Below are 14,753 nucleotides of genomic sequence, written 5' to 3' on the forward strand. Positions count from 1 at the left end.
GCGACGATGGGGCAGACGTTCCGCCGGCCGACCGCCGACGCGCGAACCCGGTCAGTTGGGTTAGGTTAGGCGAGAAAACCAGTTGGCGCGGCGCTCGCACCACTATCGGTTATGTATTATAATAGATACCCGATATTATTGTATATACCATTGTATTATTCTTGTATATTATAATATTATTACCGTCGCCACCACCACCGACGCCGACATCACCGAACACTACCGCCGCCGCTGACAGAACCTCGCCGCGGGCTAAATACACCTCCGTAGTATAACCCCGCGCACAGCACGGGATTTTCATACACCCTCGAAGGCGACGGGAGTGAGAGAGACGGAGAAAAACAAAAATAATAAATACGGAGAGCACCTGTTTTGACGATCGCCGCCACCGCTGCCGTCCATCGATCGTGACGATAGATCATTTTTAACGAGTCCGGCGACGTCCCTTCTCCGAGAACCCTGCTATTCCTTTGCGAAACTATATAGTCGCTGTGTAAAATCGTGTAACGCTTCGCGTCGTAATCGCTGCGCGTACGTCCGCTCGCCGTCATCTCGCTTAATACGAGTATATACGTGCACGTCGTGCGAGCGACATAAATCATAAGTATAGGTGTCCGTGCCTCGCCCGTCCGCGCACGAAGTCACGTAGCAATAATAATAAATAATCGTACAGTTTAAAAAGTATATTATACATCGTCCGCTCGATCGCCAGCGAAACGTGCGCGACGCCGCCGCATGGCTCGTCTACCGGCCGCGGCGTTGTACTTGCTGCCGCTGTGCGCTACGGCCGTGGTCGTGTGCACGCTCAAGCACAAGCAGCAGCAGCTACAGACGAAAAAGGACGACTTGTCCCTGTGGATCGACGAACAGCAAGTGAAAATGTACAGTGGTGAGCATCGACGACGATTATTATGTATAACACCCTATATGTACACTCAATTTTTTTGACGACTTTTGTAAATTTTTTTATATACTAGTCTTACATGTAATTGTAAGTACTTAAGTACTTATATAGATTATAACACGACGTGTCGACATAATATGTTATTTTGCAAACAGATCTGATTTTTTATGTTTTTTTTCTTTTTATCATGGCGATTATATTATGTACTTTTTTGAGTGGCTATACAGCCTATATTTTAAATTATGAATTCTCAAGTAGAATATTTCCCTGAACATGATAGATACATGTATGCATCGAATATTAAACCAATATTGGTTTTTCATTATCGTTTAAAGTTTAGATAATATGAAGAGTGAAGTGGCAGAACCGCAGCTGTAGCAATAGGAGACACCCCTCGAAATTGTGATGTACCACTTCGTTTATGGTTTATCTAAAATATTATAAGTGCGTATAAATAAGAAAAAATAATGTTTGATTGTTCGATATTATACATACATCGACATTTTCAGACAAATATTCTGCTTAGAAGTTGTTAACTACAACTATGATTTATGAAAAAATAAAAACTAAACCGCGACGAAAAATAATTGTCAATAATAATTAGATTGATAACTGAATTAAATGTAATTAAAAAATAAAATGTAAAAAAAAAAAACTGTTTGTTCTTACAAAACCACAAAAATAGACTCAGAAAACAAACGCGGCATGCATCCTAAATCATTCTGCATAAAAATAACCTTTACCATAATACCGTATAACATCATTTTAAGGGCTGATTTGTTTACGCGAACCAAATCTCGAGAAAGGTTATGAGCGTGGTGGATAATTTATTTATTTTATTTATTATTATTTTTAAAACTTATCCTTATCATATTTTATAAGTAGACTTATAAAGCATTGTACAACTTTTTTACCTATTAAATTTATTATTATTATATCCCTCGTGTATTAATATTAAAATGTAAATTACCATTTTGAAATTGATATACTTTCTAACTTTCTACAGTATTAATGTTGGATTGTTAAAAAGAGCATTTTTTCAAATATTTGTATAATACGCGATAATAATAATAGTAGAATAATAATTTGCTTTTTACAGTTATTTTAAGCTTATAATTTACTGGAGAAAAAAAGATAACCTAAAAAATTATTTTTCCAGAGTCCACGACCTTAAACTACTCGTATTATATTGTTATTATTCGGTTTATCTTTATTTGTATCAACATTTTCTGTAAAATAATTTGTTTGAGGATGACATTTGAAAGCTGAGCGTTGATTTGTGTTCCCGCAAGTCAATGATTCTCGACCTTTTTCTGCTAATGACACTCTTGGGGCTTATCTTAACATCCCGGGGCACCCAGTTATAGGTGCAACTTGTCGATCGAAATGTTTCCAAAGCTCCCACATAATAATAATAATATATAATATGATATAATAGTAATATATAAATTGATTATTGTATATTATTGAATGTCATCTTAATTGAAACAAACAGTTGAGAAAAAAGTATGCCGCAAGACTGTTCTTAAAATTTAGCTATTCTCAGGGGTGTATTAGAACTTATACGGGAATAACGTCGTATATTCACTAAATCATAACAATGTTTATAAAGAAATGCGTATACGGAGTAAGCGGTGGGTATACGTTGAATGGGTCAATGGGTACAATGTTTTATTATTTGTTTTATTCCGTTTTAAATTGTATTTTTTCTTTTTAAATTCTGTGATTATCTGTGATGCGTCGTACCACCACCATACCACACGAGAACCATACAATGTAATCATAAATATAGCTGATGTGTAAATAGATCGACTGCTGAAAATAGGTATTTACAGTGGATAAAAAAATATTTATACTATCCATATTATATGCCATTAATGGATAATTTGTTCATCATTCTTGTTTTTTTATTTTCATTACATGTTGTTTGACAATTAAGGAGTAACCAACATAATTATGTTTTTTAACTAATTTGGTAAAGGCAGGGAGAAACATTTTTTTGAGATAATTTTTGGAAAATATGTCGTATACTCAAAACATTATTTACCAATTACACATCTCTAGCTATTCTAAATATTGAAAGAGATGTTATCAATTTAATAAATATACATCTGAAATATATAATTTATTAGACAGGAAATTGAAATGTGTTGATTAAAATACATATTTATATAAATACTTAGGTATTAACGTAAATTTATATTTATTTTAAGCCACTTAGAAAAACTTGAGAACCGCATTGACATAAAAAATGGGATACAAATATGCAATTATTAAAATATTTTAATTATAAGACATAGGATAGTAAATTGTTTAAAATTAAAAACGTAGATTTCCTAAGGAAGCTACAAAAATCATAAATACTCACTTTGATATATCATCCTGTATAGTTTTACGTGTGCAAGGATAATGCATGACGTAGGTATACGTGTTTGAGATTAATGGTACCTACTGGCTACTGATTGTTATGTAGAAACATATTTGAATAATGTTTAATATAGTTTTAACACTAATAATATACCTAATGGCTAATATAAACTATACGTGTAAAACCTGAATTTATTAACATTATTAGTTATTACTAATTTAGATTACTCTCCTTTTCAAATAAATTTCTTGCTATGAATTATAAACAAAAATTGTACCTATTATGAATTTATATGACTTATATGAGTAGCCAGTGGGTATAATGTATTCATTACTTTTCTTTACGACGTTATATAACAATAGATAATAATTATTTACAATAAAATATATTACATGAAGTACATTATAAATAAGTAGGTGTACTATTATCAACCATAAATTACATCAATAATCACTTAAATATTATTGGCATGTTCAAAATTCAATAATACAAAATAGTGATAAAAACATACTCTAATACAATTTTCTGTGTCATATTTTAGCACTGCCAAAAACTTCTTATAACAGTATACATTTGAGTATAAGTACCTACATTAATCGTTTTTATCAAGGAACTTTTTATAAAGGTTCGATGAATAATAATAAATTTAGGTAATTTTACAATGAACGTGAATACAAGTATTTTTAGAAGTTGTAGTACCTACATTATAATACCTATATATAGTATATACTATATAGATATACTATACTATAGGACATAGTGGCTACTCTACAACTTTTTAATTATATTCATGTATCAATAAGCAATAAATATTGTTCAAGGACGCACGTTTAAAAGGTGAGTTCAGAAGTAATAGTTTTTTGTCTTTTAATCCACGTGAATTGTTCATAATAATAATGTTTTGTACCTATAAAAATTGTAATTACTATTTTTATTTAAACAATACTATGTTATAATACGTATTTTTTCATAAACACATACGGCATACCTATTGTACATAATATGCATATCATAGACTCATAGATATACATTATCTATTGCCATTTCTGAGATATAATAATGATAAGAATTTAGAAATATAACACTTAATTGATATTTAGGTATAGTATTTTCGTTTGACTGTTTCATTTTTTAACATTCGTTTTTTGATACCCAAAAAAAAAACATTTAATTTCTCATCAAGCTCATTTCCGGTTAAAAAATTCTTGCTCTTATTAACTTAAAGTTTTTTGTTGTCTCATTCGTTTTAAAATACTTCAACACATATCTTCTTTAATTCGACTAATTATCTACAATGTAAGCCCATTTATTGTATCTTGATTCATGAAGTTAATAACGAATATCCTTTATTATGTTTTTTCATCATATTTAAATTGCATTTTTAAATTAGTTTTTAAATTGAATAATTATTACCAAATATTAGTTTATATTTTTCTGTCAGTTGAAAGTCTGTACTTAATAAAAATGTATATTTATCATTAAACAACTTATACGTTTATATACCTACTAATTAATAAATTATTGTTAGTAACCAAAAGTCATATTGCATTGTGGATTGTTGCTTAAATTGTTTATATCCTCAATTTTTCAATACTCTCCATTTTATTGAACAAAATTTAGTTAGGTTCTAAAAAACACTTAAAAGCCCCCAAGAACCCCCAAGCTTCAAACTAGCACCCCCAATTTAATTCACTGTTTCACCAATCGTTAATAAATTTTTGTGGTTTATTGGTTCGGAATTTTTTTTTTCCATTACAAATATTGACATTTGTTCACGAATTCACGATTATAACAGTATTGTGTGAATGCACGTTTCAGTGTTTCAGTTTTTGTCAAAACATTAAACAATATGCAGCAATCATATTATTATCTTACGGTTCACGGTTAGGTACGAAATATTTATTTACAACTATGGTTATTACTTGGTTTTTACTAATAAATTAATTTAATCTGCGGGCTACGCTGAATTGAATAAATTCGGAATGACTAATATTATTACGAGGATGCTACATCCGCATGTGTGGTCTCCGTTTTACAAATGTAAAGCATAGTAAAAACTGTTTTGCGTGGATAAGAACCACTCAGTCTATAGTTAGAGTTATGCAATCAAATGTTCCAACTAGAAAGAGGAGAATATTGACTGTGCATCATTGTTTTTAATTTTTCGACATCACAAATACGAAAAAAGTTCTTATAGTTTGAAAATTAAAAATTAATTATTTTTGAGTTTTTCAAACTTAAATAACTTTATTTTTAATTCTGATATTGGAAATATAAAAATAATGTTGCACAGTAAATGTCCTTATTTGTTTAGTGTGGAAATTTAGTTGCTTAGCTTAGAGTACAACCCGAGTGGTTCTTATACCCGTGCAAAACAGTTTTTTCCTATGTTTTACATTTGTAAATCGTAGACAACACAATATGTGGGTGTACCTAGCGTCTTCTTTACAATCATACAGACTTAAATCTAATGTAATGCAGTTTATTATAGTATTAGGACTTAGGGGGGTGTGGATCTGTGTAACATACATTATTCCAGCACCCCCTAAATTCACACTCAATGTGCGCCTATGTGGAAGAGTTATTACCTTTATTGTGTTAAAAAATATGTCTTATTATAAACAATATAATATTATATGTAATTGTTAGCTGCTAACCTTTCGTTTGTACTTTTAATAATTCCTTTATAAAAAAAAGTAATCTAAGTACTGGGTAATTGATTTAAAACTGTCAATACTTAATAATAAATATTCTTCAGATAATTAGCCAACTCTGTACATATGCTACTTGCGTAGTTGCATCACACCTTAGATCATATACATTTTACATAGTATGTATATGATCTAAGCGTCACACATTTTATTTAATAGATAAAGTTGCGTCCGGATCAAAAAAGTCAAAAACCGGTCATGATCTACTTTTTTGTCACAGTATACCTTTTTCATAACCTAGTAAGGTCGTAGATCGTTTGGGATGAATCATCCAAAATGTGTCTGTTTGGGTTAATAGTTATAGGTAGGTACATTTACTCTTTGGCCTTTGGGTGAGTGTTTATTCCATCAATAATACCGTTGGGACGAAGTATGAGTTGGTTTAAATACAGGCAAATTTATTTATACATTGTAATATTGTATACCTAGTAATAATGTACATTGTCAATTGAAAGAATAAAAATAATAAAATAAAATCCCATACAATACACATAAATATATAATTATAATAATTAAGGGACAGATCCAAGGGGGGGGGGAGCTAGGGGACCAGCCCCTCCCAGACATATTTTTTTATAAATATTATATAATATTAAATAACAAATAAACAAAATCTAAACTTCTTTTCACATAGTCGCTATTTATATATTAAATAATCAATAATTTATTTATCACATTGATTACCTATATACCTACTATTATGACTACATTTCTAGTAAAGTATAATATTGTATTATAATTGTATTTGTGTTGTAAAAAGTTGTTGCCCCCCCCCCCCCCCCCAGATCTTTGCTCTAGATACGGGCCTGTAGCCAACCCCTGGTATAAACGATAGTCGCTCCCAAACTCACAATTTATTTTTTGGTAAAAATGATTACACTCATCCAAACAAAAAACACCTCTTGTTGCATCCCGATAGTCGACTATTTGAATACCTACACTTCGTTAATATACGAATATACGAAATATCCGACTTTTAACATACGACTAAATGTATTCTATAGTCATGTAAACAATTTACAAATAAAGACAATTTATTTATTATACTTTAACTAAATATTACATAGACTATCTAGTTATTACATACAATTTAAAGTGTGTATATATATATATATATATATTTAACAAATACTAGAAATAGTAGTTTATATTTATATATCTACAGAATAATATGACTGACGTGTAGGATGAGTGATGACTACGATGTCAATCTTATATGTTATGTTCTTATCTAATGACTGAAATATTTATGCTGTAGATAGGTACAGTAGAGTAACAAATACAAATGTATGTAATTGATTTAACACTCTAATAACGTAGTGAACGACATGTCGATATTAATGTACAAAAAAACTTGTTTATATTTTACCAATAAATAGCTAACCTAACCTAAATTTCTAATGTTTCATTAATTTGTAAATTAACAAGTTTGCATAGAATAACAGTCAACAATGCCTAACTGTAATATATATATAACCTATTTACGTGGAGCCTTGTTTTAAATTTTCAATCCTTAGCTATAAAAGTTGAACATTTTAAAATTTTTAACTACAAAATAATTATTAAATTATAAATTTGATAAATTTTGTCAACATTTGAACTTTAAATGCTTATAAAAAAAAATTGTGCCTATGTATTTTTAATATTTTTCAACTGCTATTAGAACGATATATCAGGAGCATTATATTAAATGTTCTTGCTTTTTTACCAAACAAATAAAATTTTATTGGTATTTATAGAAAAAAAAATTAAAAAATTAAAACTGACAATGTCCGTAAACAGTTCAAAAAGAGTCAAATTATTTTCAAAATTTCATCGTGTATAGAAGATGCTAATATAAACATTCAGTGAAATTTTCAAGTATCTTCTGTCATACACTCATACGTTTTTTAATTACACCAAAATAAGAAAATCGTTACATGAGAAATCAAGTGAATATCAAATGTTATAAAAATATGAATTTCAAACGGTCATAAAAATTTAATTTGACTTTCTTGTAGACATTTTTGTTTTTGATAAAGATAGACAAACTTATGGATACCTAATCTTGTATTACATTTTCAAATCTAATCTCATTTATATACGTTTTTGAGATTTCAGATGGAAATTGTTGTTTATAAATGGTTTCCATGAGTGACGTCGTATAAAATGATTCGTTCCAGAAATTTCAATCCAGAATTATAGTGAATCGTTAATTCGTTGCCATGAGAACAAACAAACCATTTATTATATACATTGACGATTTGTTATTGTACATATACATATTCAATCTGTATTATTATTATGCGTCTATAAGCAATGATGGGTTTTTAAGCTATATAATATTAATAATAATAATAAAAAAAAAACCATATCTAACTATAAAAATGTGAAATGAAAATCTCTGTACAGGCTAAACTCTGGAACTACTTATCAGATCTTAGTGATTTTTTTTAAACGAAAGAGTATTTCACGGAGAAGGCTTTATATGAAAGAAAATTTCAGGAAAATCCACCGGTGTATAATTGTATATAATAGTTTATAATAGTGTATAATAGTTAAGTCTGTATAGTTATAGTCTGTGGATTTATATATTTAGACAATATTATCTATATTATTAATTTATATATATTATATAAATTAATGTTTGTAGGTAGATTATACCTCTGGGAAGAAGATAGGTTAATTTACAAAGGGTTAAATTTGTTTTTTTTTTATTCAACGGATTTTAGTACATTCAGGTTAGGATAGGATTTTGTATAAATTGATTATATTAATCTACCGTAGGTAGAATTAAGTAAAAACGACAAACTTGGTATAACTTTGATACTTTAGAGTTAAAACATACACTTACGTTCAAACAGCACGGGGTCTGCGATCTACCGCAGGTAGATTGCCTACTTGATAATGTACTGCTGCGAATCAGAATCTTTATTCGGGGCAACGGAAAAGTTAAGATAACACCATACACCAAATATTAAATAACGAATTGAACAAAGTTTGAGTCATATAGAGTTGATACATTTAACGGGCAACGAAGTGCACGGGATCAGCTAGTATTTTATAAGTTATACTCGATTATTAAATAGATTAAATATATGCATGACGTAACGTTTGTTGTTTGTAAGGGGGCGTCACCTCTCACGAGTCACGAATTGAAGAATAATTTAAATTATTGCTCCCCTCGAAAATTATTATCTACATTTAATAATCATCTAGATATGGGTTAAAAGTTTTGTGGACAACGGTAAAATTAACTATGAATTTTTACTATATATAATATTATAATAGCAATAAAAATATATCATAAAATATACAGAGTAATATTAACGGACCGTTTTTGTTCAGAATCGTTTTTCGTATACAATTATATATCATTGAATTCAAAATCAACAGATTGTAATACAATTTAGTTATGTTTTTTACATACTAAAATATTTTTTTATCGATAATAATTGGAAAAAACTAAATGAATATCAAAAATGTTTCATGTTTGTAAATTGCTCAGAAAGAGTCAATATATTTTGAAAATGTTATCATGTATCTACCTATATAAAATGCATTTATAAGCAATAAGTGAAAATTTCAAGTATTTAGGGTTATTATTCGTTCTTTGTCGAAAACAGATTTTATGTAAAAATTTCAGTTTTTCTTAATTTGTATTTTCCAATTATTTTGATTTGATTTGCATTTGTATTAAGTTAGATTTATTTTAAATTCTAATGCAATGTTCACTGAAGAGTGGCCATCCAAAGTATACGGTTTGAGTCATTCAAACTTCTAGAAGCCGTCTAAAAAACGTCAACACACTACACACCTATCTATGGTATAAAACCTTTAAATTCCATTTTTTCAGGTCTGAAAATGCCAATATATGCAATTATGGAAGGTAAAGTCACGCCGTACATTTTGGACAAAAATTTTGAACAGTACTTGCCAGTCATTCCATCTGAGGTAAACGACGAGAATTATGAAATTATTATTGTTCTAAATTTATATTTACGTTAATTACACACAGGTGGGTTATGTGAACTTCACATGGATGTCTGGAAATAAGAATTATTTTTACGTGTTTGACATACTTGATTCGGACGACAAAAACATATTGGAACCACCTACAGTTACCGTGAAAATCGATGGGAAAATACCCAAAAGACCCAAAGGTAAAATAAATGTTTATCTTTTTAATATTATATTATACACTAAAGTCCAATTTATATAACTATTAACTGGGTATGTAGTGTGCTATTAAATTACTCTATAAACAACGACTTCTTAGTTTTATGAACTATAAAATTAAAACAGCTGTTACCACGTTTTAAAGATATAAATCCTTTGAAATATACCTACAAACACACAATAGTATATAATATACAATCAGTGCCGCAACTACTAACTACAGCGTATAGGTGCAGGTGGTGCACCCTTTTAATGGGCCTCAAATTTATATACCGAGGTCTAAGATTTTATATCATGCATATTTTCAATGAATCTTATATAACAGATATATCATGTATATGTATAAAATGTACATATTTTTAATTATAACGTGTTAAAAACATTAAGAGGACGTCACACCAGCATGTGTTGTCTCGGTCTGACAAATGTACATTGTACAATATAGCAAAAACTGTTTTGCGTGGGATAAATTTTCTCGCACCATATTTGTTGTGGAACTACCTACCAAATTTTCACAACACGTAAAGAAGAACTTTATCTGTGCTTTTTTTCTAATAGCACTTTCCAATCATTTTTTTATAAACAAATGAAAAAAACGAAACGTTTAGAAGCAAATAAATTGTATTTATTTTATGTAAAATATAGGCACGCTGTTGCATAGATAATTTTCTACCCTATATGATCAGAAATTTTGGAGCCACTACTACAAACACAAAAATATAAAAGTTTCCTGCCCAAAACAGTTTTTGCTATGTTGTAAATTTGTAAGACGGAGACAACATAGCAAGGTGTGACGTAGTCCTCTTAAGTATATTAAAACATTTTACCTACCCAACAATAAGTCTCATAAAAATTAAGAAGAGTGTTATATTATTAAAATATTATACGTATTGTACTTGTGGCGTATTAACAAGGGCTGTAATGCCGTAATGGACATTTATTCACCTGGGAAACATATTTCAAAAATAAATGTCCACCTCGATTGTCAATTAGTTCACAAACCGAGACACACCGACGTCGATTATCCCTTGATCTGAGGTACACTAAAACCAAGACACACCTATTATTATATAGCACTATATTTTTATTTTTTCACGGGGGGAATCAGGTTGTACAGCTAAAAATGAAAGTTGGTTTATCCAAAGTTAATAGATTCAAAAACTACTGGGCCGTTTACAATAAAAGTCATATCATTAGATTCCTTGAGACTAGAAAGGTATTAATTATAGCTTTATATATTTTCAATCTCTAATACTCTATTTAGTAGCCAGGCACGTATACAGGGTTTTGGAGGTCCAAACCCTCCCCCCCTGAAAATTAATAGTAGTGTAATTTATTTATATATATCTTATATAATTTATTATAGACTATAACCCCCCCCCCCTGATTTTTTTTTAGTTACGTGCCTGCTAGTAACTAAAGGGTAGATGGCTCACACATGAATGCTCGTAAAAGATAATGTTTCTTTTGTTTATTTAAATAGTGACCATCGCATTGGTTGAAATTATAATAATATAATGTTACTATTATAATTAGTAGAAATATGGCGTATACATTTTTTACAAATATATTTTCAAAAATAAATAAACCTTTGACATGGGCAACGCCGGGTGGGACAGATATAAATAATTACATTTTCATTCAAAACTGCGCATGGGCGAAGTATAATATAAATTTAAAAAAAGGAGGAGCGGGGAAACGCCACTGATGCAATTATATTATTATAATATAATGCATCGGTTACGATAATGGGCAACCTAGGTCCTAGGTATTGTAACGCGAAATTGGTTGGAAAAAAAAGTTGTAGGTACCCCACCCAAAAACATATCTATGTTAATAATAAATAAATAAATATATATATCATTTTTTTTTTTGATACATATATTAATACAGACAATAGTATATCAGTATAAATTTACCACCCCATAAATGGACTAAAAAAAATTCAGCCTGTGGCTAGGGCTCCAAAGTACACCACCCCCCCCCCCCCACCCTCTAAATACAAAACATAGAGTATACCTAATATAATAGTAGTCCCGATAAAAATAGAATTGTATATATACCATGGTTGAAATATACAAGGTTATTGCATTTATACCCATTCCCAATCAAACATGTGATGATAAAAACAAAAATTTTAGCGTAAAGGGAGTCAATATTAATCAACTATACATGCGCGGGATTTTTCAATTGTTGGCTTTTGCTAGCGTGTACGAGATATTTGATGGTAAGAAAAATTGATATTTGTGATATCCCTTTACGTAGCCATTTTGTATCTGATGATAACAATCCAAGTCAATAGGCAATAACCTGTATATTTCAACCATGATATGCACGAATGTCGAATTTATAACATTGAACACTAAACAGAAGTATTGCTATTCCTACTCGGTACTACGTCTTGGTGAAGACAAATAAAAAAAAACTGTTGACACGATTATACGTTTTTATTTCATCATATAAATAGCTGTGATAGCTCAACAATTATTATAATAAACAAGATGGGACAAAAACAAATATATTATAATATAATAAAACCAATAAATTATATACCTGTGTTATTTATAGGTACTGTACAGCATAATAATTTTCGGTACGTTCTTCGTGTGGCCCACCGCTGCCTCAGTGGAGTGCTTATGGAGTTTCTATAAAAACCGAAAATATCAAACAATGCGTTGACCTGTTGCTGTGACCGGTTGCTTATTTTTCCTATTACACACTTTTTAATGTTAAGTACAGCACCGTCAGCACTATAATACTAAAATACGTGTGACGCTGTCATACAATTTAAATAGTCATTACTCATTATTAATTTCACACTACACTACACGACTGCCCGTAATGAATTTCACTATTTCAGAGGCACAATCAGGGGGGGAGAGAGCAATGGAGGCTTGGCCCTCTCTGACTCCGATTTAGCCCTCCCAAAAATATCCCTTATTAATTTAAATATAAGCCCTCTATGGGTTATTTTAAATTAATAGTTTTTAGGTGGGTTGTAGCTCAGAATTTTAACCCGAGTTGCGCCTATGATGAATTTCTTATTTCACAAAAAATAAGCTCTTTTAAATATATATTAAAAATGCTTGATGGCAAATCCCAAATAATCCTGTCTTCCCCTTTGTTATAGCAATAGGCATATAGCACTACTATACTAAATTTAAAACCGTTACCCCTTCAACCATGCTTCTGCACTCACAGATGTACGACGTACGTCTATCATAATACACTCCCTTATCCAGTATCCTCATTCTTATTTACTTTCTCTCAATTGATCCTCTGTACACACTCCATCTTGAGAAAATGCAATACGTCCATCATTTCCTGTTCGACTGTCCTTACTCATTACCTTTCTACAGACTAACTCTTGGAGGAAGACCTCCCTCCACCCCATGGACGTGTTTAAATTAATATTTTACATAAAAGGTAACTCAACAAATAAAAATATGTACATATAGTTATAAATGCTAGTACACATAGTCAAAATAGGTAAATATATTTCACAAAATAGGCACTTACCTAATCTTCGTTTCGTCTTCAGCCAGTAGTTAGTACCTATTGGTGTGGTGTGCATAACGACGAAATTCCAACAGAACGTTTTGGGTCCAACGTAAGTACCTAAATAAAGCGTTGCCCGTATCCCGAGGATTATTCGAGGGCTGTAGCACGTCAAAATTTTTAATTCCTGGTCTGTACTATTTCAAGGTGGGATAGCAATAATGCAAAATGGTGTTATTAACTGTTAAGTAATAGTAATTAGTATCTATAGCTTCGTATAAACAAACTAATTTCATTTATAATCTAGCAAGATAGTGAAGAAGCTATAGTAAGCTAGCGTCTCTAGTCTCAACTCTCAAGCCAGGATATTGTAGTAGATTAGTAGATAAAGGTTCTATTTTTTATTCTCCCCAGTGGCTAGTACCACAAATGTCACATACGACTGGAATTGTTCACTTCCCACCCTTGCCACATAATATACTATTTTATTATGTCTGGGCCGAAAATTTAATTTTCAATACCGGTTAAAGCGATCAAAAACGACCTATTCCGTCCAGTGGTCGGTAAATATATTCCTCCGACGCTGGAGAGGTGTTAACTCACTGAGTTTCTGGATTTGATATTACGAAAATGTCAAACGATGCCTCGATGTAGCGGACATGAGTGCTGTAAAATATACAATACCAATGTGTGGACGTCGTACAATCCGTATTTCCGTGCTGAAGGTTGGGTTAGCCATGATGCCAAAAGCGGCCGTCAGAAATCAATTACATGCTGTAGGTTACACGTCACGAACGTTCTTTATTAGTATTGTTCCCTACTCGTGATTATTGTTAATCTTACGCCAACGCCACACTTCAGTTCCGTACTCCCACATGTCCACATATTATACCTATTATATTATTTATAGGGATAGATCAAACTCAATTTTTTTTCTCGAATTTGAAGATTACTCGAAAATTAGAACTTTGTTGACATTTTTCATACATTTAACCGTATAACAAATTATAACATTACTTAATTGTAAAACAATATTTACACTAAACAAAAAAAAAATTAAAATTGACCTGTTATCGTTCTGAAACATTACAAACTTGGATATTCTCGAACTGTT

At 30.6% G+C, this 14,753-nt stretch overlaps 1 protein-coding gene across 2 annotated transcripts in view; it reads left to right on the forward strand.

Moving 5' to 3' along the window:
• The window catches only part of LOC132949329 (protein shifted-like), a 23,386-nt gene continuing 8,633 nt past the window's right edge, over nt 1–14,753 (forward strand). The window contains exons 1-3 of one of the 2 annotated variants that reach the window (XM_061020169.1): nt 1–889; nt 9,819–9,916; nt 9,981–10,125. In XM_061020169.1, coding sequence (XP_060876152.1) covers nt 736–889; nt 9,819–9,916; nt 9,981–10,125 — 397 coding nt within the window. In that variant the 5' untranslated portion in view covers nt 1–735. The remainder of the gene's footprint in view (nt 890–9,818; nt 9,917–9,980; nt 10,126–14,753) is intronic. The other variant, XM_061020168.1, reaches the window with a different exon arrangement.

Source organism: Metopolophium dirhodum, chromosome 7 (genome assembly GCF_019925205.1).
Source record: "Metopolophium dirhodum isolate CAU chromosome 7, ASM1992520v1, whole genome shotgun sequence".
Lineage (NCBI taxonomy): Eukaryota > Metazoa > Arthropoda > Insecta > Hemiptera > Aphididae > Metopolophium > Metopolophium dirhodum.